At 38.6% G+C, this 25,251-nt stretch overlaps 1 protein-coding gene across 2 annotated transcripts in view; it reads left to right on the plus strand.

Annotated features, from left to right (window-relative positions):
* Positions 1 to 25,251, plus strand: part of UBE3D (ubiquitin protein ligase E3D) — an 89,563-nt gene that overhangs the window by 61,420 nt on the left and 2,892 nt on the right. The window contains exon 10 of one of the 2 annotated variants that reach the window (XM_074819683.1): positions 11,938 to 12,036. The exons of the other annotated variant lie outside the window; for it this stretch is intronic. Within the exon in view, the coding sequence (XP_074675784.1) occupies positions 11,938 to 12,003 (66 nt within the window). The 3' untranslated portion in view covers positions 12,004 to 12,036. Of the gene's footprint in view, positions 1 to 11,937; positions 12,037 to 25,251 lie in introns of those variants that run through there. 2 annotated transcript variants of the gene reach the window in all.

The raw sequence follows: 25,251 nt of genomic DNA on the forward strand, positions 1-25,251 counted from the left end.
TCTTTTAAGTTGGACTCCACTCCTTTGGAGCACTGTCACACAGCAGCAAAGACAGGACAAGGAGCTACTGTGGTTCAGAATGATTTGGGAAATAGTGATATAAGAAATGAAAATATCAAGAGGAAGGAATGGCTTTCAAAGTATTGTGTCTTTTATTAAACTATCCCAGAAATGAAAAATAAAGAATTCCATTTAAGCAGTAAAATAGCTTATTATCTTTTAAAACTTTTTTTTTAAAATTACACTCTGTATTACTTTCTTACTGAGGATCTCCACAAAATGAATTATAGATTTGCATATGTATAGTGTTTAATATTTTGCAGACAATGAATGAATTCCAAAATGCCATAGGATTTTTTTGACAGGGTTTTTTAAAATATTTATCTGAAGCTTGTGGACTGCTCACATCTCTGAAAATTCTAAATGAACATTGACAGTAATAGGGAGAAACCACTGCAAATACACTGCAGTCTCTCTTGAAATACAGTCATTTTTGTTTCCCTTAACTGACTGGTTTTACAAAATGTAAACTACAGCAAAGAAACCAAGAGTAGTTAGTGTCAGCCTCTTTTGGCTACTCCTATTTCCCCCAAACTTAAAGTGTTTTGATTTTTGCAGATTAGTATAAAAGTCCCTGCTATGTGCTTTTTCTAATTTTGACTAACTTGGATAGGTTGCCAGGATGACATAGGATAGATTAATTTTCTGGTTTATTGTGATGATTATGTGGAAGTTTTAAAGTTTGATTTCAAACAATTTATTTTAAATAGGAAATAAGTACCCAAGCCTTATATAGGAAAGCAGATGTGGTTTTGTAAAATACACGAACAAATATTTCATTGACTTTAAAATAAAAGAAGTTATATATATATTTTGGGGTTTTGTTTGTGTTTGTCTACATTTAATAAAAGCTATAATAAATCTGTTGAAACATTGCAGAATAATTTGGAAAAAAATTATAAAATGATATTGAACAAATGCTGATGAGAGCAAGTGATATTTGCAGAATGATAGAGATTTCTAGGTTCAATTAAGAGATTATTGTCTTGGTTTTCTTGTCTGCTACTTAACTGTCCTATATTAAGTGGATTTTTATTATGCCACTCAGGTTATCTTACTTGGTGTTCACTATAAGCTGTCTTTTAAAAGTATCTCTAGAGTGTTCAGTTGTATTTCTTGAACACTGAAACTATCCACTTTTAACGTTAGCTCTTGGGGCCTCAAACTGAAATGGAACAATTTTTTTATTGAACTATAATTAGTATTTGTAAGTCTTTGTTGAACCTATACCAAAAATGTTTCATACTACTGATTCTGCATAAACTTTATTAAAACATAAAGTCTCCTAGCTGAGAACTGTTCAGCTCTGCAAATCCAGGAGCATATTGAGCAGTGTCCTACACCTCCTTATGTGTCCTATATATGACTCATCCATATCTGCAGCACAGGCTCTCACTTCTAGTCTGGTTTTGTGATATCTGGTACTGCTTTGGAGATGCTGATTGGAAGGTAATATCTCACTTATCTAATATGTGGCATGGCTACATTTCCTCTAATGGGAAGGAGCTGCCCATTTGTATTGGCCTGAAACAGAGCAAAGTCAATCACAGGTAAACCTAAACTGAAGCTATGAATGGGAAAAATGCAGACTGAGTTTACTTGTGGTAGCACAAAATTTTATGATTACTTCAGTGCTCAGTGATGGAGAGTCAGGACCTTGACAGCAGTGGTCCTAAACTGAGATTCAATATTTTTCATCAGTTTCTCAGAAGAGGTAAATGATTCTTTTTGTCCAAGACAGTTCTGCAATAGAGAAGAAGTCAGAGAGAGTGAATTGGGGCATATCCTAAACAGAAGTAGATTTAACTACAAAAACCCCATGAGCTCCCAGTGAGAAGCAGCATACATGTAGCTCAGAGGCAAGTGCTGCCTCTGGAAATACAGTCTCCTGCTGCTTGAGAGAGATCTGCTGGAGAAACCAACTCCTCTGCCTGCAATTCCGTCTGCCTAGAGTCCCTTCCACAGACTGCAGTCCTTCAGGAACAGGCTACTCCAGCATGGGTCCCCAGTGGGGTCACAAGTGCTGCCAGCAAACGTGCTCCAGCGTGGACTCCTCTCTCCCTATGGGTCCACAGATCCTGCCAGGTGCCTGCTCCAACATGGGCTTCCCCCAGGGTCACAGCCTTCTTCGAGCATCCACCTGCTCCAGCGTGGGGTCCTCCATGGGCTGCAGGTGGATCTCTGCTCCACCGTGGACCTCCATGGGCTGCAGGGGCACAGCCTGCCTCACCATGGTCTTCACCATGGGCTGCAGGAGAATCTCTGCTCCGGTGCCTCGAACACCTCCTCCTCCTCCTTCCTCACTGACCTTGGTGTCTGCAGAGTTGTTTCTCTCACATATTCTCACTTCTCTCTCTGGCTGCTGTTGCACAGCAGTTTTTTCCCCTTCTTAAATATGTTATCACAGAGATACTACCACCATTGCTGATATGCTTGGTCTTGGCCAGTGGTAGGTCTGTCTTGGAGCCGGCTGGCATTGGGCCATAGGGGAAGCTTCTGGCAGCCTCTCACAGAAGCCACCCCCGTTATGAAAACCTGGCCACACAAACCCAATACAGTCTTTTACCATTTAGATGTGAATGTACAATTGATTTCAGAAATCCATTTTAGACAGCCTGGTATAGCCCATGTTATCAACCGCTTGAAAGGGGTGAAGACAGAACTAATTGGGAATAAAAATGCCTGATTGATACCACTCATTTTATTTCCTGTTTGCTTCTATTGTGAACATTCTGCTTTTCCCAAGTAATTTTGAAATCTAAAAGTATAGCTGTTATATCCTAATTATCCAGTACTTGTGTCCGTAATGTGCTATTAAATACAAACTAAGAGTTTGTGTTCTTTATCAACAGGCACCAAACTCCTGTACTTTATTAACAGGCACCACACTGTGAGTGTGTTACAGAAAGAGACCAGACAAATACCCATGTTTTATGTACCTGAATTTATACATAAAGAAGAGTTTTATGAGTGGCCTGATACACTTTTAGAACTTCCATTTCTGTTTATTAACCGAGGATTGCCTTTGTGACTGAGAAGTGGGCTCTGCTCAGAAGAAATATTTAGCCCTGTGCTGTACATGTTCGACATCATTTGTAGGTAATTTATCTCTTTAGGGCTGCTTCGCTCCAAAACCTTGGTTTCTCCAAGTTAGTCTTAGCTCTATCCAGGTCATAATTAATAGATTGACTTACGTGAGGAGTAAGTTTCAACCTCCTAGCCAACAAAGTACAGAAATCTTGTTATCAGCTGCATAGAGCTAGATAGCGAGCTGTTGCTTTGAAAATAATACTGGGTCTTGGATAGCAATGATTCTAGAATGGAAATTTTTCCTTAAAGTTTCATATTGTTAGGCTGTGTGCTTTGTGAATGGGTGTTGTTATGGAAAGCTACAATGCTGTTCATTTCCATTAAGAGTCTGGATGGCAGCTTTCAAGCTGCTTAGGAAGTCCAGAAAGCTCTACAGAAAAAAGATGTATGTATAAGGGTGCTTCTTAGTAGGTTTATGGGTGCTTCTTAGTAGGTTTACAGGTGCTTTACAAATAGATGGATTCAACCATATTGGATTTCAGCTGTAGGCTGGAATAGGTATGATGTTATCACAGATTACAGAATTTTGTGGGATCCTGAAGGAAGATGTCACTGAATACTAGCCTTGTATGAGCAGACGGGGCAACATGCCAAGGCACTCAGAGCAGCTCGGGAGTGTTATGTGTTAAAGAGTTGGAAACAGTAATGATGTCTTCAAGGAGACAAATGGACAAATACACAGAAGTCTGCAAAGCCAGAGCATAATAATTGAATCGATGTCTTGACTATGATAAAGTACATGGTGGACAAAAGGGAAGAGGGTTGTTAAGTTCTCCTTTTTTTATTGTCAGTTGAAAATGAGCCTGGAATGGATCTTTTGGTAAAGAAAGTAATGCCTCCAGTGAGAAACATACAGTTTGCCTTCCCTCGAAAGTAGAAGTCCATCATTCTGTTGCGATATCAGTAAAAAGAGCAGTGTGTGCTAAATCTCTGTGCTTACATCATAGGTCTTTGATCTGGGGGTGGTGGCTGATGACAAATGGTACTGCTTGAAAGCTCTTGCTTGTTAAGGAAGAATACTTTAGGTTTGGGTTTTAAGAAAGCCAGAATAGGCAGAAACATGATGTGGGGAAACAGGTCAGATCACTGTCTGTCCAGAGACTGGGAAAGACCTGAAGAGAAGTGTAAGAGATGAGGTGGACCAGCTACTCCTTCAGTAGGCTGGTGCTGTTCCCACTGACATACACCAGCACAGTTCTGACTGACCATAAGGAGGGCAGGATTATTTCCATCATCTCTTAAATTGTTTGCTGCTTTGACCAGTAAAAAAGATCAGTTGTGCAAATATTCATTTGTACTATAGCTCTACTGCTTTTGAATTAAAGGAAGCTGGTCTACACATGGGTGTGTGAGGAGGTATCTCAGTGTATGCATTCTATAGTGCTCCTAAAATAAGATCTGGAATACTCCTGCAGGAAGAGGAAAGAGAGGGGCAAAAGGGTGTGTAAGCATTAACACAACCTACTGAAATAAGGAGACCATTTAGCCTTCAACAGAAAGCTGTTATGCCTTGAGGTGAAACCTGGCAACCATTTAACAATATGTAGAAAAACTTGCAGAAATCTGAAGATGCCATAGCCCAGTGAGCTCACAGGGTGTTGGGTGGGCAGAATGTGATTGCTCTTTGGACTTGTGCCAGGTGTTCTGGTTAATGTTTCTTTATCTGTCTCCTGGCAGCTTGACAAGTAAAATAGGAAGTGATTCTGCCTTATGGAAAAAGAATATAAAAATATTATTCCCATATCGCTAACGTAAACTATAAAAGCATAGTCTATATAGAAGGAAACTATTTTAAAATGCCATTTCCCAGTCTTCATTATTTTTGTGAGCTGTGGCATTGTGAATTGATGAAATAGATCAGGGAGCTATATTCCTTCTGTTGCTTTTAGTGAGCTTGACTTTTATAAGGAAAATAGAAGAAAAAATTAGTATTAAGCACCTTGGCTATATGAAAAAGGATCTTGCCTGCAAACTGGTACAAGTGAAGATGTTATTCTAATCTTACTGACTATTTTGTTTGCTCAGTCCACTTCCAAGTTCTTCCAGAATGGCTGGCATTCCTAAATATGATCCTGAAAATGACTGAACATTGTACTGTTCAGGTGTTCTCACTTTCTGGTGAACCCTAGTTCTGGTTCTTCTCAATAACTATTTGCCTGTATAATTCAGTTTTAGATAGAAGTTTTTCTTGCTGTTGATGCTTCAGTCTTTGATACATTTTCTATTTTCATATGTAGATGTCCCACCAAATAAAAAAAAAAAAAGTCTATCATTGTGTGATGGGGGGTGACTAGCTAACGCATTTCTTTTTTAAGTCACTGGAGAGCCTGCTGCTTACTCTTTAGTTCATGTTTTCATACGAAGTCTATTCCACTCATCATCTGTCACCTTTTAAGAAACTAAACTCTACCACTGCCTTGTTTTCCTCTTTGTTGACCGCTTTGCATTTTCTGCACTGATGAGTTTCCATATTACTTTCTTGTGTCTGTTAGACACCAATTTACTTTGTTTCCATACCATTTATGAGCCAACAGCCCTGTAATTCTCTTACGCCTTTTCACTGATTAGAAACTAACTTTTAGTGCTTCAAGTTCTCTAGTTGTATTTGCCTCTTTTCAGGTAAGGTGGAAAAACTGAGACTGGGAGGGGAACAACAGGGTTTTATGTCCTTCTTTGTAACAAAGTAGACTTAACTTTACTTCTTATTTTTTAAAAAAAAAACAGTCTGCTGAACACACAGAAATCGTATTTCAGGTTGCATTCTCTGCTTCCACAGAAAGGAAATGCATTTTCAGCTGTATTTTTATAGAGCAGTAGCTAGTGACTAGTTAAATTAATCAGAAATGTCTATTCTGCATGATTATCCTGGGGACATGTTCCATTAAGTGACTGTTTTTTCTATTTTAGGGTGATGTTTAGAATGTGACTAAATACTGTCTGTAAAACTTACTGTATTCTGTTCTGGAAGCTTTTACTTGCCTCTTCTACTCATTATTTTCTAGCCATTTTTGCCTTCTCGTGTAGTGTTATTTCTAAAACCTGGACTTAATACTGGGACCAGTGAACAAGGTTAAGAATTTTTTTCAGTTGGAAATGTTCGACCTAGAATTCTTTGAAAAGAAATTCAACAGTGAATAAAATTAAATCCATGCGACATCCCATGTAGCTAATAAATCCTCAGGGATTGAAATTTAACTGTATAAGTAAATATGAATTTCAGATAAGGTTTAGTCTGCTCAAGTGCTGATGCTATTGGATAACTGGAATTTGAGAAGTACTCCACTGCTCCAGCAGTATACTGCTTCTCTGAATTCTCCTAGGAGGAGCCAGGATACTGGTGAGGCCAAAATTTGCCAAGATTTGACATGAAACAGAATTTTGATGTATGTGAATAAGAAATGGTGAGCTATATGGCTTAATTCTAACATCGATTTTGAAAGAGCTACTGAATCTTGTTCTATGTTTTTTAAGCCACTCCTGCATGAGGAGTTTGGGAGGACACCATTCTCCCATTTGCCTGGTTTTTGGACCATCTTCTGAAAACTCTAGCATTCAACAAGTTTGTATCCAGCACACCAGTTTTAGATGAAGCAGAGCTCCAATTCCACCTGGAAGTTACTGTGCTCCTGTGATATAGTTAAAATGAACTGTCAGAAGTGAGCCCCTGTTTACATATTTTTAAGTGTAGCTCAGATGCTGAAGAAAACCCTGGGGACACTTACTAGCTAATCATTTTATGTCAGCCTTTCCTGTCAAGGCAAAGCATGCATTCCTAATACAAAACAATGCAGAAGTCAAGTGTGGCTCTTTTACAACAGTACTGATACTTAATAAAATGCAAATGCTAACACCTGAAAATGCTGCTGTTGGATTACACTCCTTTCCCAACCTACATTCAGATCATTTACAAAACAGCTGAGTGCCTGATTAAATCTTCCAAAATAATTCTCAAAACATTCCATAATATTTTTTTACAACAAGGTAATTATCTTGAAGAAGATGCAAGTCACAAGAAAAAGAATTTCATTTAAAGACATTATCTTAGTCTCACATGCTGCTCTGTTTATGCAAAAGTGACTTTCCAGGCCATTTTTGGCCATTCCAATAAAAATTGCCGGTACTTTGGATTACCTAGAGTTCTCATTCAAACGAACAAATAGTGAGTGCTTTTGAAAGACAGGCAATCTATTTAGGGTGTCCACCTGAAGATTTAGGAGCCTGTTTGTCATCTTGTAAGCTTAAAAATGCTAGAGATGGTCCTTTAGTAGTTGCAGCTTTCCTTTAATTATTTTGTATTGTATTATAGAAATGCACCTGAAGCATGTGTGATAATAGCTCAACATTGTAAGCAAAGACCTGAACCTATTGAAGTTAATGTCAAAACTCTCTCTGGCTTCAATGGTGCAGAACTGGACTGCAAATTAATAAACCAGCCAACTGGATATATTGTAGAGAAATAATTATTGCAGACTCTCTGAAAGTTCCTCATTAACACTATTGCATGTGAACTTTGCAAGCAAATGCTTGGAGCTAGTCTCTGATAGGTATTCGTTAGACAAGTGAATTAATAACTGTGGCTGCTGGTTCATTCAGAGGGTTTTCTGTTATTTTTTGTCATTTCTTTGAAGACTTAAAACGGTATAAATGATTTAAAGGCTTCACTCCACTAGATGGGGAAAAAGATGCTTATAGTGTAATACTTGCTTACACTCTGCAGTTATTGATATGATGTAATATTTTTACACTTGGGTAAGTATAGATTTTGAATAAAAGAATTTAATTAACACTGAATAAATGTTCTTCATAGGGGGAAAATTCTCTAGTTCTATTTCATTAATGCTTCATGCTTCTAGCAGTTAACTAATTTAATTTGCTCCTGCTGTTCAAAGTCTGTGCTTTTCTTTCCTTCTGTCTTTCAGTCTGTCTGCCTTTTAAACAGGCTTTGTTTGTGTTTTATAGTAGGGAAGAGAAGATCAGTCAGAGAAATAAAACAAAGGGAAAAGTGCAAAGCATTTTTTTCTTTACTCGGACTTTGTGTAAAACACAGTGGACATGTATCTATGACTGTGCATAAAATAGATGTGAAAAATTAGGTATTTGGAATGATCTCTGAGATTTAAAGACCAGAAAGCCTATTTTAAAAAGTCAGCTAAAGGAAGATGAATGATTTTAAATAATTAAAGGTAGGTAGGATCGGTCACATTATAAAAGTAGTCCTTGCGCATGCAAACAACCATGCTCATTTAATTTGGCTTACTAAGAAATACAAGGGATTTAGTCTTTTTTGAGTCTATTTGTCTATGCAGTACAATAGGAATTTGTATAAAGTGCTTGAATTCAGAGTACAAAATGAATGAAATGTTCAAAGTGAATAAAAAATATCTATTCAAATTGTCTGTTAAGCAATAAGGATTTTAGTGTGAGAAGTCCAGGAGAATGATTCTTTTTAAAGCCTGAGGCAACATTTTTTCAGTTTTCTTCTTGTCACTAACTCAGTACAACTGAATTAAAGGTTTTCACGCAGGAATGTTAAGTTCCTGGTTTCAGTCTTTGCTAGTTCTTGATGTTTATCTTATAAAGCTGATAAAATTTTGAGCAACTTCAGGTTATTTCATTCAGGTCTTAAGGTCATGCTGTGATCCTCAACTTTGGATCTTGCACATTTCTAACTGTGTTCTTGATTATCATCTGTCTACATTTCTACTAACTTATGCTATTTTATTATTCATTGAATTTTGTGAAGTGCTAAATTTCTTTAGAATGCATGTAATTAGGTTTTAACAGCATATTTTTTAGTGGCCTTGCTCTAAGGAAGGAGTTTTAAACAGTATTTTGGAAATCTTAGAGCAGACCGATGCACTATAATAATTATACTTCAGTAATCCAAAATGATACCTCAAGGGAGCTATGACTTCAGTGTATAATTTGTTCATATACACTTGTCCTTGATGGTGAAATTGGATTTAAAAAATAAGAAAAAGAATAGAAGGAAAGAAGCTGGAAAAATTATTCTCCTTGAAGGTCATTAATGTTTTCTAAAAAGAAGATAAAAAATGAACATGAAAATCTCATTGTTAAAGAAATAGTGCTAGCTTTATTTTGGGTAATAAGATTTTTATCAGTACAAGAAAAGGTCTCATAATAATAAAACCTAATTGTTATTTTCATCTGAAACTGGAAAGCGTTCAATGACTGAAAAACAGCCAAAGAAAAAGAGAGGAAAAAAGAAGCTTGAAGGGAATAATATGGATTGCATAGAACTACGAGCTGAAGGACAGATTCATACTAAATTGTAATATAAAGAAAAGAGGGTGTGAAGGAAGAGGGAGGACAAGAGAAGGACAAGAGTCAAGCAAAACTGCAAGATAATGTTTAATTCAGAAGTATTTTCTGTCCAGTATTTGACTAAAGTATCTTTCAAGTGAATGAAAGAAGTTGATACATAAAAGGAAGCTTAGGGAGCAAACTGAAGAGGGAATGTGAAATTTGCATGGCATCTAAACCCCCCCAAAAAGAGCAGAGTGGAAAAAGTCAGATTTGGAGGTTTCACAAAACATTGGAATGGTTTGTCTTGAAGGATGCCTTAATGACCAATCTTTGTAAATGAGCTCGTTCACTTCAAAAATGCATGCAACAGAAATACAGTATTTACAGAGTCACAGTGTTATTGATGTTGGAGGTAACCTCTTGGTATCATCTAGTCCAACCTCCTGCTAAAGCAGAGTCAGCTATAACTGGTTGTCTGGGACCATGTCCAGTTGGATTTTAAATATCTCCAAGGATGGAGTCTCCACAACCTCCCTGGGCAACCTGTGCCAGTGTTCTACTATCCTCACAGTAAAAAAGTATTTTCTTGTGTTCAGAAGGAATTTCATGCTCTTTAGTTTGCTCGTTGCCTCTTGTCCTGTTAGTGTGCACTACCACTGTTAGTGGGAAGGATCTGGCGCTCTCATCTTCCCTCCCTCTCAGCAGATATTTATACAAATTGATATGATCCCCCTGGACCTTCTCTTCTCCAGTCTGAGCTTGAAGTCCCAGCTCTCAGCCTATCCTCATATGAAAGATGCTCCCGTCCCTTCGTCATCTTTGTGGCCCCTTGTTAGCCCTTTGTTAGCCCTTACCTTGCTTCATTAAGTCCATATCTTTCTTGTACCAGGGAGCCTGGTCCTGGACCCAGCACTCCAGATGACCTTACCAGTGATGAGTTGAGGTGAAGGATCACCTCCCTCAACTTGCTGGCAACACTTTTCCCAATGCAGATGTATGTCCACTTTAAGTGTTCCATAACCTGGTCCTCCTTCACCAAGGGTAAATCTTATTACATATCTGGGATTCCTGCAGGCTGGTCATACCAGTAAAGACTGAAGCAAAGAGGGTATTTCTGTGTCCTTTCGGCCTTTCTGTGTCCTTTGTCAGCAGGGCCTGTGGAGGAATACAGGCTAATACGGTGCTACTTACTGCTTGTGTCTCATTGAGAATCTGAAAAGAACCACCTCCTGACTCACTTGGTTCTCATCCTCTGCTAAAATAGTTTGCTGTTCCTGGTGATGGCTGTCGTTGCAGTTAATCGTTTAATTAGAATAAGCAGGGACTCAAAGAAGCCATCTCCATTCCCACAATGTAGGGTTGACTGTACCTATTAGATATTGCTCTAGATCTCTTCAGTGAGGGTTAGGTTGGGAGTGCAAATATTCATCATAAATACAGCAAGATGTTTTGCTGTTGCTGTAACACAGATAGTAACAAAATGCATGAATCTTGAGTTACCTGTATCCTGAGGCAGTAGTCTCTAAATAATCTCATTATCCCAGCCCACTGAGACAAGCAGTCCCTAAATATCTCATACATGTGTGCATATATGTGTAATTGCAGTTAATGTCTTTTACTGGCACCAGTGTTTTAACATCTATTTTATTTTGAAATGGGTCTCATTTCAGCCAGTTAGCCAGAGTGCTGCCAAAGCCCACATGTGAGCTGTGTTTTGCAGTGATAAATGAGTACAACTTGTCTCAAATTCCATTTGTTTTTTCGCTTGGATCCCTTTTCAGAATATGATGGGTGGCCTACTTTTGTGGGGATGAAAAATTATTTTCCTGTTCCTTTGTGACATTATGGGTCTTGTAAACTGTTGCACAGTCTTTTGGAGTAGGTGGCATTACTAGGATGGATATTAATTATTTTCAGGCTGCTGATACATCACTTCTGCATGATCTATATTTGTCCCTTGAATGTTCCTCATCTCTTGCTAATTATAGGTGGTCTTGAGGGAACTGGCTTCCTAAGTTAAATAGACTAGTGTAACATACAGAGTGGTTTTGAAGTGTGTTCAAGTGAGAGTTGATTCATGTCACCTACTTGCATATTCACAACCCCCAGACTTTTTACAGTTATGAGGTGGGCATACACTAATGCTGCTACCTACCCTCCCATTTGGGAGCAAGCTTTCCAAATCCCCTTGCCCTTAAAGCATGTAAATTATTTTCTCTTCTGTTTTCAGGCTTGTTGAGCAAACTGCTTTTGTTGTTTCTGCTTTAGGAAATGTCAAATTTTTGTGTCTTTTTGCTGCCTGTCAATATTTTTCCTCTGTTCTATCCATTACATTTTTTTAAAACCAGATTTAAGTTCTTCAGCAGATTTTGCAATTACTGTTACATCAGTCATCTGAAACTGAGAAGGGAAACAGCTTGTGTTGTTTTTTTTCTGTTTGTCTATTTTGCTTATCTAAAAAAGCCTCTCTCCATCTTTTTTTCCTTCCTTTCTCTTCTTTTCTCTTCCCCCCACCTGCAGGCCCCCGAAAATTGGAAACATGAGAGGCCTTGTCTGAGCATCGGATTAAGAGCCAGGAAATGCTGACTCTTTCCATGACTCATTGTGTGTGTCCTTGGGCAATCTGTTACTATTACAGACAAAAGCTGTGCATAGCACTTGGCTGAAAAATTAAAAGCACGGTGAATGATCCAAGGAGATTATTTTCAAATTTAAATCAAAGCATGGCAAAAGTGGACAGGAAAGAGAGGATGCAGAAGATGAATACTGGAGGAACAGTTTGTGAGCTGCATAAATTGTCTGTGAAGGGAGATGGCTTTTGCTCACAGTTATTTCTTTCTTGTTGAAGCTTTTGGTTCCATCACAGTGCAGGTATATGCTGTGGTAATGATGGTCACAGAGTCTTCAGTTTCAGAGCTGTTACATTCTTATTTGCAGTGAAGTAGGTAAGTACAAGTGGTAGAAGAAGAGAGGGTGCACTGTTGCATAGATGAACCTGCACTCAACTTCATAAATCCAACCCTCTGAGGGTTTTCTTGGGAGATGGGTTTTGTGGTTTTGATTAAATGTATGTAAATGCCTGAGGTTTTTCTATTTGTTTGCTTTTCTTTTTTTCACATTTCACATCTTAAAGGATGTGAACTCTTCCTCCCAGTTTAGAAGAAATAACAGAGATCCTTGAAGTGAGCAAAGGTCTGGGATTTCTAGGTGGTGTCACTTGGAGGTCAGGGAACTTCCAAAAGTAACAGAATATGATATAATAGAGAAAGCTGCCTTCTGTATTGCTTATGTGACTTCTTTGGATAAGGCTGAATGACATGAAAAGCTGTCTACAGGACACGGTGCTTTCAGAGTGTATTTCCAAGCATTTTAATACCATGTCCATTCAGTGTTCATTCACATGACATTGCCTATAGCTTTATTTTGACTATTTAATAACCTCTACATTAGCTCCCATTGCTGTGGTGTTGAGGGTGGTAGTTTTATATTCAGCAGCAACCTATAAGGTAGCCCTTCCATATCCCCTGGCCTCTTGTTCATGTCACCTTGTCTCTTTCCTCTGCTCCTTCCAAATTATCCTGTGACTATGGAGCTGTGCCAACACAGCAGGGGGGGAAGATTGCAAGAGCATTTGCTTAGTGCTTAAACTGCTACCAAAGAAATGCATACTTCTCAGCATAAGTACATTAGTGAAGGCTACTAGGGTCTTTGTATAATCTTTGACATTTCATTTGGCGAAAAAAAAAAGGCTGTGCTTTGGAATGAGGGGTTTGGGTTTGAATTATTAAATGTGTATGTGGTTTTTTTTCCTGTTTTTGATAGTGGTGGTTTATTGAGAGGAAGGATGTCAAGGTTCTGGGCTTCAGAATCTTCTGGTGATGCTAGGGTTTCTAAAAGGTCATTGTCTCAAAAGCTTAGTCCTGCCCCTGCAGACAGAGATTACTGTCTTGGTGCCAGAGAGAGTGGGGTCCGTCTGACCTCTGCTTGCAGAGCATTAACTTGCATTTCCCACTGATGCTGTTCTGTTGGCAGGCTGGGATGGGAATCTCATGAAAAGACTCTTTCAGAAAGAGCTTAGCTATGGATTCTATGCTGGCAGATGTTTGTCCTAGCTTTTGTGATCAGTTTTTACCCCATGGACTTGCAGTAATTTGGTGTGGTTTGTAGCTAGGACCACATGGAACTCTTGTGTTTCATTAAATTTAGTCCCCTGCTACTGCAGGTAATATGTCGTGTATCATCAATTAGTCAAGGTCCATCTCTTAAAATCTCTTTGGTTCCTTGTACAACCCTTCTTTTTGTAAGGCAAATTCATTTTCTTCCAGTGGCTTCAGAAATGATCATTAACTGATGCATTCATCAAAATGTTCCAATTATGTCCCAACAGAGGGTAAGTATTTAGAGTTGTCTGATCCCTCTCAGGGGCGGGAATCCATAAGCCATTTATGAGTCTAGTTTGACTCCCATAATCACTTCACCACATGAATAATTGCCTTCCTTGGACAATTGAGTTAAATCGAGCTGCTCAGAGCTGTTCAAATGTGTGTGCAGAATCAAAGATACAGGGACAAGTTCAGCTTCTGAATAACCATGTTCTTGTTGATGAAGTCATTAGAATCAAAAGGACATGTGAATTTGTCTCGGGTCAAAATTGTTTTCTTCAGTTTTGTTTTCAAAGAGATCTCTGTCATCAGTCATTTTAAAACCTTTTTTACTGTCTTGCTAATTTAATAGACTCAGTCTCTCGTGGGTGACTACTGACAAGAAATACTTAGAAAGGATGCACCTTAAATGTACTGAAGTCAAAGATAATTGTATTAAACCTTCTTAAAATGCAAAAATCATTTAATACAAGCAAAATAAACATCTAGCATGCAGAAATTACATTGCCACATCCGTCAGTCAGTTGTTCCACAGGCCACAGGAAAGCTTTTTCTTAGTGAAAGACTTAAGGGACTTCTCTGTAGTCTAGACAACCATTTTAGTTTCTTCCGATATTCTTAGTCTAACTTCTCACTTTTGAGAGTCAACCATGCTGGGAGTTCCCACAGCTGAGGACCCATGCTGCACATGGAGAATCTTGCCTGTATCTCCGTAGTTAAATTTTATTTTGTACATCATGTCCTACTCTCATAAGAAACCATTACGGAATATGGCAATAAACAAAGTCATAATAAACACCATACATCTTGCAACACTTTCCCCCCCATAAACCTTTGCTTTTAAAAATCATTGCTTTATTTGCTTTTACTATTGTACGAAATTAATACTACATCTTGATGTGAACAGGTTTAACTTGCAGGATTGGGGTTGGAGCACAGTCTGCTTTCAAAAAAACCACTTGAAAGCTTTTATCTTCAATTATCTTATTGTTGAGGGAAAGATATCCTAAAAATGGTGAATATTGTATTTTCTTCTGAAGCTTCAAGGTCAGTAACTCTTCTTACTAAAAAAATGTCTGTTTTCATGAGTTTGAGCCTTGAAATGGATGGGTTTAGCTTTTCTTCTGACTGAAGCTGGCAAAAGAATGTGCTCAATCCCTAGAAATAAAAATCAGTTTGAGCTAGTAATGGCTGTAGGTATCTTAGAGGCCAGAAATCCACACTGTAAAAATACCTGATATAATTTAGGACCTTAAATCTCACTGATAGTGGCCTTAAACTCCCACATGCTTTTGAGGCTTTGCAAATATTTTATTACCCAACCAGCATTAAGCAGTGAAACTATTGTTTGCTGAATGCCTGGCTTTTCAACAGGCATCATGAGATTGTACAAGAACAGGATGACCTGGGACCAAAGGACAGCCCTGCTCAGACTGTGAATGAATCACAGTAGGCAAAGACATTTTCCTATATATTCTGTAGTTGTGATTTTGCGTTTTCTTTTGGGTGTCTCTCTATTTCACAGGATACAAATGAATGCCGTATTTATATTATTTTTCCCTTCATCTTCTTGGTTAGCATTTTTATTACAGCCATATCATTTTCCGAGCACCTGTTCCTATTTTAACTCAATCCTAATCTCTTGCTAAAAGCTGAATTTGGGTAGGAATACAGTAGTCCCAATAAGGTGTTAAAAATAAAATAGTAGTTGATAGTTAAATACTCATTTATATACACAAACAAATTAATCCTCATACCTCATGCAGGGAGGTATTTATTCTCATTCCAGTTTTAACTGCCAGGAAGCAAAGAGAGAGAATTTAAGCAGCTAATTTTGCAAATTTGCTTTTTTCCATAAAGTTTTCAAAAGATAACCCAATGAAGACACCTGTTCAAACTATCTAGTTTCAAAGTGTTAACAGTGCCACGTTCTCCTATAATCTCCTCTATCTTGTTCTTTTGAGCTATCGGAAATTGACTGTTTGGGCCATATTAATTGCATGTAAATGTGAGCACATAATCAAATACCTTTCATTAAAAGATATAATTTATTTCTGTTGTTCTATTTCTGTTCTTCTCTAATGCATCCATGTCATGCTTCAGCTGCCCCCTCCCCACATCTTCTTGATATTTCTAATGGTACTTCAGGTAGTGTTTGGCTTTGCTATATTCAGAAATGGATGTGCACACAGGAGATGGCCATGTCTTACACTGTGGCAACACTGCATACGTGACAAGATATCCCAGCAATTTCAACATGACATCACAGTGTGCTCTGCAGATTTTACCTGCTGCTGCAGCTGGGAAACAAATAATTATTTTTGTGGTAATCTTGCTTTTCTTATGGAAACAGTGTGAGCAAGACTTCGTGGGGACTTTGTCTCCTGCTGTAGTATATGAGCCATGGCACAGCTGGAGGTAAATCTGCCTGAAGGTGTATTGTGTGGGTTTAGGGGAGAAGGATTGATTGGTGTGAGGAGAAAAATGTAGTTAAAAATGGTATTAGTTAAAAATAGGAGAAAGAAGATTTGAGTTAGTGGTGAATGGTTCAATACTAGGGAATAATAGAGAAAACGTTAGTTTATGGTGAAGGAATCATTTCAGCTGGAAAAATAAGCTGATAATAGAAGACTATATTATACATTTTTCTGGTTTGGATGATGCAGCACTTGAAAGTCACCTTCCTGTTTTAGAGTTTGTTACAATACTTCATGGCTAAAGGGACAGGAGAAGGAGGGAAAGGAAGGAGACATTTGCCAGCTTAGAATCCAGGTGTGTTATTGTGTAAGACCTAAAACCAGTGCATCTCTTTCACATTTGTTAGCGCTTCCCTCTCTTTAAGTCATAATAGCATTGGAATACAGTAACAGGGTATTTTGTTGAGATAGGATGCTTCATAAATTATGTTGCAGAGAATACCACCAAAGAGCATCTAATTGAGAGCAACAGCCATGCAAATGACCAGAACATCTCACATGTGGGTAAGCTAGCATCTCATCAAAGAAATAAATGCATAGTGTGCTGACTGATCTCCAGTCTCACACCTGATATGCACCATACCTTCTCAGCTTACTTTTGAGAGAGGTGATTTGATGATAATATTGAAGAGAGATTATGTTGCTGCTTAGTTGGCCCTATTTGTTCCCCCTGGAATTAGGTACAGTTTACTTGCTTCATGATCAACAAAATAAATCTGTATCTATCTCTCTCTCGAGCTTTCTTTTAAAAGACATGAGACTATGCATAGTGCCTTGTTCTGGGCTTTTTTCAATTATTTTTCTCATTGCTGAAATACTATAAGAGGTGCAGTTGCTGGATACTACAGCAGAAGCAGTGTATCGCTCCATTCCCTTTCTGGGGAAGATACAGCCATGCATGGGTATTGTTGATGCTGGTCAGTTGAAACAGATTCCCACGAGTGCAAAGAAATCTAGTGGTACAAGAACTGCAAAAATACAACAGCCTTAGACTGACATGACTTTCAGGAAATCAGCCCAGAGCAAATCCTGCTGTGAGAGCAGGCTGTGTGTGTGAAAGTGTGAAATGGCGAGCTGTGTGTTGGAGTGCTTGTCTTTGAAAAGGTGGCAAACACAACCTTCCCTTGCCTTGTGCAACACCTTTCAGAGCAACTAAAAAGTTTTTAGGAGCTGAATCATATGTTCCAGTTTGGTGTGCCAAGAATTAATTTCTTCACATGTCTCTAGCTTTACGATGCAGCTAGCATGCTGTAATTGATAAATTGTGCCTTGTTTGGTTTAGGTTAACATGTGTATCCCAACTGCCCATACATGTATGTGCTTAAACAAATGTCTTTTCTACAGAAGTTTAAAACCGCTTGATGCAGAAAAATATGTGCTGCTCGATTGCCTGATTAGTGTGAAGTTTGTCATGGTAATTACTACAGTAAAAACCAAACATCATCTGGTGTTGTCCAAGAAAATCCTAAATTCCCTGGGTTTTGTAGCCTGGTTCACTTTGGATCAGTAATTGCAATGCAACATTAGTACTGAGCTCCATCCCCCACTGTGGTTTGCATTCAAGACAGACTGTATTTAGGACTAACAAAGGTAAATAATACTGCTGTTTCTGAGCCTGTCTTAATGATGGGTACCACAAGAAGTAACATCTGCAGTGGAAATAAAAGTAGTATAGGCTGATGAGGAAGGCTTGGCAAAAGACAAAGCCATGAAGTTTTGGGGCTTTTCATATTTAGATGTAAAGAAACAAAAGATTAATGGCATTCTCAACTTAACCTGAAAAAAACACAACCCAAAAAACCTTTTCTTTTTTCACACAGAGAACTACTTGATCTAAAATATAAAAAAAAAAAAAAAAAAAAAAAACCCAAAACGGTTGTCTTCATATAAAATAAAAACTTGTGGAGGTTTATTTTGTGCTGGTTTTGCAGCTTCTTACAGTTTTTCCTCTAAAGCTTGGGCAAGCTTCAGCATGCAACTGTTATGTTAGCAAAGATAGCTTGCTGTGCACATGTACAGCCTGGGACTTTGGAGGAATCTCTTGCTTTTTCTCATTTATCTCTGTCACATTTCAAATCCAGCTTCATTCTTATAAGAAATTAATACTTTTAGGAAGGATTAGTTGAAAGAATGCATGATGGGTTTCTTTTGTAAATCCTGAAAGGGCATTACCAGATTGAGAAGTCATATTTAAAAAAATAAATCCTTGCTTTTGTTACAATTAGTTCCACTAGCAATTGAATGAAAGGAATCTAATTCTCTTTCTGCTCTGTTGTTTTGGTTATATTTTATATCTTCCCCAGCTTGGACAGAAGAAGAAAGTGATTTATCAGAGCAACATTCTCCTAATAAGTTTCTTCCTGCAGTGGAGACTGGAAAGCCCACAGATCTACAGCACCTTTCACATTGTACAGGAGAGGACTTGCCTTTCCGTAGCCTTCTCCTAGAAGCGATGGGGAATTTGACTGTTTAGATGATAGGTCTACTGAAGCCAAGTTCTCCCCAGCTTTTGTTGCCACCTGTGTTACTCTTTTTACGTTGTAGTGTGGCACTGACCAAAAATATGTTTCCTACAAGAACTTAGAGCTGCTTGAAACAACTTCTCTTTGAGATAGGAAATTCCTTGCAGATACACAGGCTAAAGAATGACCTTGACCTCCTGTAGGGTGAGGTAAGAGTCCTTCACAAAATGTCCTCTCCTCCACACCCAAATCTGAGCACTGTTGACATTAGTGGGTCAGATTGCAAAGCTGCCATTCCACATAGCCTTATTCTTCAACCCAATTTACAGGGTTTTAGCTTGTCAGGATAACATAGTTCCACAACCTGTGCTTCTGTTGACTTCATTATTGCCATCACCACATAGTCCTGTGCAACACAGTGCTGCTGCTATGTTTGACTGTGGGAATATTCTGGATATATTTTAGTTTCTGTCTCCATTGGAATTCAAGCATGATAGTGATAGTCATGAAGGCTTTTATACTGACCCTAGATTGTAGCTTCTTATTTGATTAAATATTTGAAACTCAGCTTATCTAACTGGATCTGTTCAGTCAATCTGTGGTATTGTAGTATTGTTTTAGTGACCTTTTCAAGGGACTTCTATTCCTCTAGTGACATTTTTGTTTGAAATTGTTTGTTTTCCATGGTAAAGTATTTAAGACTTACCAGCCTAGTGGTGTGAAGTTCTGCTGTTATGCGCACAGGCTGGTGGTTCCTTGGTTTGCTTAGTCCAAAAATGCCAAGGAAGGGTAATTATATAAAACACTTTTTCACATTCTGATGCATACTCTAAACCAGACTTCTCACTACATGGCATTTAAAGCATGTTGGGAAGCTTTACCTATCTGAGAGAACCTGAAACAATTACTTTTGACATGTTGTGATAAGTGGCTGCCACTGATTGGCTGTAGAGGGGATATTAGAGCAGCCACATCTGCTTACGTGCCCTCTGTGGCATAGGGGAAACAGGCACACAGTGACGTAATGTTCAGCTATCATCCCAAGAGCATGAAGTGTGGAAAAAAGAGAATTAAACATTAGTGTAATGGAGGGCAACTTTGCAGCTGAAGCACAGCCAGGGAGTTTGCAGGCTACCAGGAGGCCATCTTAAGGCAAGTAAATCCTACTCTATCAAGGTAGGGACATCTCTGGCTCCTCTCATTCTTGTAGTAATAAATATGGTGCCTTCCTCTTCAGTTTCCTCTAAAAATGCCTTTGCACTTCCCAGGAGCAGCCTCAGAGATGTAGGGGTTATATTCAACAGCTTGGTAGCATTCATTCTGGAAGAGACAGCTGCCTTTTTATGGGTCTGTGGATTCAGTGGGGGCGAGTGTAAATATAGCAGTTAATGTTCTCTCACATCTCTGCTCATCTAATGCCATCTGCTTTGTGTCCATTCATTCACACTGGTGCCAAAACGTATTTCTGGAACAGGTTATTTGTGCATCAGCAGACTTGGTCCCTGACTGTTAGGTGAGAGTGAATATGTAAACTGTGCGGTATGAGTAGGCAGGCAAACAGTTTTAATGTGGCTATTTATAATCAGCCATTGCCAATAGTTGCTAATGCGCAGGGTAATGGTAACAGCTATAAGGTGTTGCTGCTTCTGGTGGTGGTGCAGGAATGGGCAGAGCACTGTTGCACTTCAGAGAAAGCAGTACTCCTTTGGCTCTTCATCCCTCGTCAGCAGCTGTGGGAACACCAAACTTCGAGCAGAGTTTATCAGAAATCAGATATTGATAGAGCTGGGACCTAAATGTGGTACAGATGCTTTAATCCTCCCACTCCTTGATCTGTCTTTATTTTACAGGCATGAGAAACGTATCAGGCAGGATAATGGCCTTCTCTATGTGTTATGCAGGTTGTTGCTGTAGTTGTGCCGGTGCATTATTAAATACAGCAGGGGGTTTACATGTAGGCTCCATTATATTCACGCAAACATGTTTATATCGTTTTCTCTGATTCTTATTTCAAGGTAGAGGTGTATCCTATGTACAAGGCATCTTGATTGCACTATAATTACAACCACCCAAGCAGTTGTACTGGCTGTAATTATTAAGGCTTAAACCATAACACAGCACTGACCATAGCTTTTGTGGCAATACAAACCTATATGTGAATTAGACTTTGGTCAGACTTTGAGTATATGTTATCTTCCAAATCCATCTGCACATGTGGAAAAACCCACTAATCTCAGCTTTTCACTCTTGTTTCCACCAAAGCCTAGTCTCTCCCCTGTGATCTGCCAGCAGAATTGTTTGTGCATGCCCTCCCTTTCTTGTTCCTAGGATAAATTAATCTGGTTAGCGCAGACCAGAGTTTAGCATACCAGTCTGATTTCACCAGACAGTAGGTAGAAAGCTTGAAATGGTGTTTTGTGGGGAAAGAGGAACAGTAACTTGCAGCAGAGGGATACCGTTGAGTCTGTGAAGTTAATGTCTTCCACCAGTACAGCTGGACCTAGAAGCAGAGGTCTGTCCACAGCTGTCCATGTCTTTTTGGGAAGGTTATTCTCTTCCTGAGCACATGGATGGCATTGCTTGATTACCTGTTAGCCTTGAGTGGAAATGAATAAAGCATTTGACGTTGATTGTAGGCTGTAGCCTCATTGGTATATAATCAACATTTCCTCTGCAGTCGTTCAATCATGCCTGATTTCACACTAGCACACGTGAAGGATTAAAGCATGGGTATCTTTATGTACAGATTGTCTGCTTACAGTAGGTGTGATTTAAGATTTAAGTTAGCTGTGTAAGTTGTGTTCTTCTAAAATACAATGCAGCATTATGAACTCTGTGTGGTAGCGTTTAAAAATTGGTCTAATGTTCAAAGAAAAAAGCAATAAAATGTTTTTTATGCATTTAAGCTTCAGTTTTGAGCCTACTTTTGTTTAGCTCTTGGGAGAGATGTCGGTATTAGAAATTCTGTGTCTTCAGCTTTGAGAGACATACACAAAGATCTTTATTTATACTCAGTTCACTTGGTCTTCTTTAAAGAGAATACGAACATAAGATCAGTTTAAAAGTTTGTGCTAGAGCATGGAAATGCATCTTTTGGCATGCAGGTTGTTTTCCCGTTTTGTCGAAAAAAAGGATCTGGCTTCTTTTCTGGTTCTTGCAGCTGATGGAAAGATTGAACTGCTTTTCCTTTACTTAGCTGAGAAAATAATTTTCTCTTAATGCTGCGTTTCCTCTATCTGTTGTCAGCTTCACAAGACAGATTGTATGGACTGGATTTGCAGATTGCATTTCTTTAAAATATATTATTTAGTTGCCTCTAGTCACGCTTCTGCTTCTCTTACAGCAGTCATCCGCTCTGCCTGCTCACCCAGTGTTACTGCTTGGGTAGAAGAGATTTCTTTCCAGCAGCTTCTGCCATCTGGAACTGCCTTCTTCTATCTCCCTAGTTCATTAGGACTCCATAGCTTTTAAAATATTTTCTGAAATTACAACTTTTTTCTTTCACCTGTTACTCCTCAGTGTTTGACTCTGTGATTGGAGGCTCATTTCAGTAGGAAGTGCCCTTACCCCTCTGTTTTCTGCAAGATTTTTAAATCATATGAAGTCAGGAAAATGCTTTGAGGCACAGCTTGATGAAACCACAGAACCACACACACAGAACCACAGAATGGTTTGGGTCGGAAGGGGCCTTTAAAGATCATCGGGTCCACCCCCCCTGCCATGGGCAGGGACACCTTCCACTAGACCAGGTTGCTCAAAGCCCCGTCCAACCTGGCCTTGAACACTTCCAGTGATGGGGCATCCCCAGCTTCTCTGGGCAACCTGTGCCAGTGTCTCACCACCCTCATCAGAAAAAATTTCTTCCTTATGTCCAATATAAACCAACACTTCATAAAAATAAAATGTTATTAGAAAGTTTCAGAAAGTCTGAAACCTGTAACTCCATAACTACCTTCTTCCTACTGAGGAAAGAATATTGCCAGCCTCTGTTTTTGTAACTTATAGAAAGAGTTTCCAGTAGCATAGTGCTGCTGTTTCACTTGCTTGTGTGTCTGTATGTACAAAATGTTCATGGAGTCGCAGAATGGCTGAGGCTGGATGGTCACCTCTGGAGACCACCCCATTCAACCCCACTACTCAAACAGGGTCAGCCAGAGCCAGGTGCCCCGGGCTGACTCCAGTCGGGTTTGGAATACACAAAAGACAGATGGAGATGGCACAACTTGTCTGGGCAACCTGTTGCAAAGTTTAATCACATAAGTACACTCTCTGTCAGGATGCTTTTCTTAATCCTTAGTACTATTCCTATGTAGTCTGGAGCATGCTTAACAGTTTGACATTTTGCATTTTCCCATTTTCCTGGGAAAGCTAAGAGAGCACATCTTCTAGGATTGAACATTACAACCTGGATTTCTTAACTTGTCCTGGCTCCGAAAGCTTTTAACAAAATTGTTGCTGCTTTATTGTTTACAGAAAAAGAGATTTTGTAAGATACATCATTTGTACGTCTGTGGTGCTCTGCTGCTCCCTCTGTATTGATATCTCTTAAAATGCTTGAGAATGCGGAGTGTATGTTTTTTCATTATGCAGAGGTCTTAGCAGCTTCTGGCTCTGTGTAAACTAACGGGGTAGAGTGCTGAGATGCACTTGATATGCTGAGATAGAATAAGATTATTATCTTCAGAAATAATTGAGAGAAAATGAAGAAACAATGTCTCCTGTCATAGAAGTAAGGATGCTAGAGTACAAAAATCAGTTCTTAATGATGGATTAATGTTAGCTATCCTGATTGCTTTAAGAAGGGGACAATGTGCTGCGGTAAGGTCAATAAAAAATCCTTGAATAAAGTGGTTAGAGAACTGACTTTTATTCTGAATTTAGTGATAAACCTTAGTTTGTAGATCAGATAGCTGTTCTGCATGTTATTTTTCTCTCAAAGTGCACTAGTAACAGTTTGCAGACTTTGCTGAAAGAGTTGCTGCTAGACCTGGAAGAGGCCAGTAGTTGTCTGTCTTGCAGATAAAGTATTCTAATGGATGGAGAACTGGGGAAGAACCATTTAGTCCCACTTTCTCAACCTATAGTAATTAATTTATTATGTAGAATATATAGATTACTGCTGTTTAGAGATCCAGGAGCATCTACAGTAGCAGTTATGATAAAGAAATATTTCATATGGTTTGTATTGAACTTTGGATAAGGTGGAACTTCCTAAGTGGTTTAGTTTTAGTTGGTGTTGTTCTCAAACATCTTCATGTGTTGCAGGTGTTTTTTCAACAGCTTATTATTTCCATGTGTTATCCCTTTTTTTGTTGGCTATGTCAACTATAGGGATGATCTAATGTGCTCTTTCCATTCACATTGGCAGTAAATATAAATACAGAGAGTGATAAATTATTTCTTTTGATGTTTTTCAATTTATTGGGCAGTAGGGGAGCCTGGCAGTCTAGGGAAACATTATGTTGCAAATAATCCTCTCAAAGGAGTGAAAATGTGTATTTCATGCATTATAAAATATAACAAGTAGTCAAATTAAACAAATATATCCCCTCTAATGATACCTTGAAACTGTGTACCAAAGGAACCTGAAATCTTGGGTACAAAAATCTGCTTAAAATTTTGAATCTTGTGTTTTGAGATGGTGATTGCTTTTCTTGATTTTTCTTTTTCTTCCTTGCAATGCAAGGACAAATTTCTCACCTTGTTAAAGTCAATGTGTTTTGTCTTTGACTTAATTGGTGCCAGGATTTCATCCCTAACCTGTGTTACTTATGACTCTTCCACATAGGTAAGATTTTACATTTGCTATTAATTATGAGACTGTCTCTATTCCTCTGACTAAATTATGAGAAAGGTGACAGGCATATTGATTTTCCTTTAATTTTATGTCTTTGAGAGTGGGGGTCTTTGGCCTAGTGGATAATTTCCCTACATGGTGAGTAGCTTTTACAACACCCCTTGGTTGAGCTGACAGAAAAGTTTTTGATGTAGCAACTTACTGTTGAAAAATGCTGATTGGACTGAATGAAAACATTCAGTGGGAATATGTCAGTGTGATGAGATTTTCATGGGAAATCAAGCAGACTTGCACCCTGGCCAGCCGGCTATTTGCTAGCCAGCTTTGCTTACAGATATTTCTGAAAATGTATGTTCTACATGAAAATTCTTGTTTCTGAATTTTAGTTGCAGTTTGGAAGAAGAAAAGAATGATTGAGAAATGCGGAAGCTTTTGGGGAACTTAGTTGTCGTGTCTGTACAAACTCTTTCATGTAGTAAAATTGCAACTTTCTAATAGGTTACTGCTGTTAGTGTTGCAGTAGTGAAAGAGGTGTTCAGAAAGTGAGATTACTTGTTTTTTCCATTCCTAACTGAGAATTGCTGTTGTCATGTCCCATTCATGTCTTGTGGTCATGTTATTTTAGACTTGAATCCTTTGTTTGAATGATTTTCTGAGAAGCCTCTTAGATATGTTAAAACTTGCATAATTTTTTGCATCCTCTCTAGCAGACGTAA

The sequence above is a fragment of the Strix aluco genome, chromosome 3, assembly GCF_031877795.1.
Source record: "Strix aluco isolate bStrAlu1 chromosome 3, bStrAlu1.hap1, whole genome shotgun sequence".
Lineage (NCBI taxonomy): Eukaryota > Metazoa > Chordata > Aves > Strigiformes > Strigidae > Strix > Strix aluco.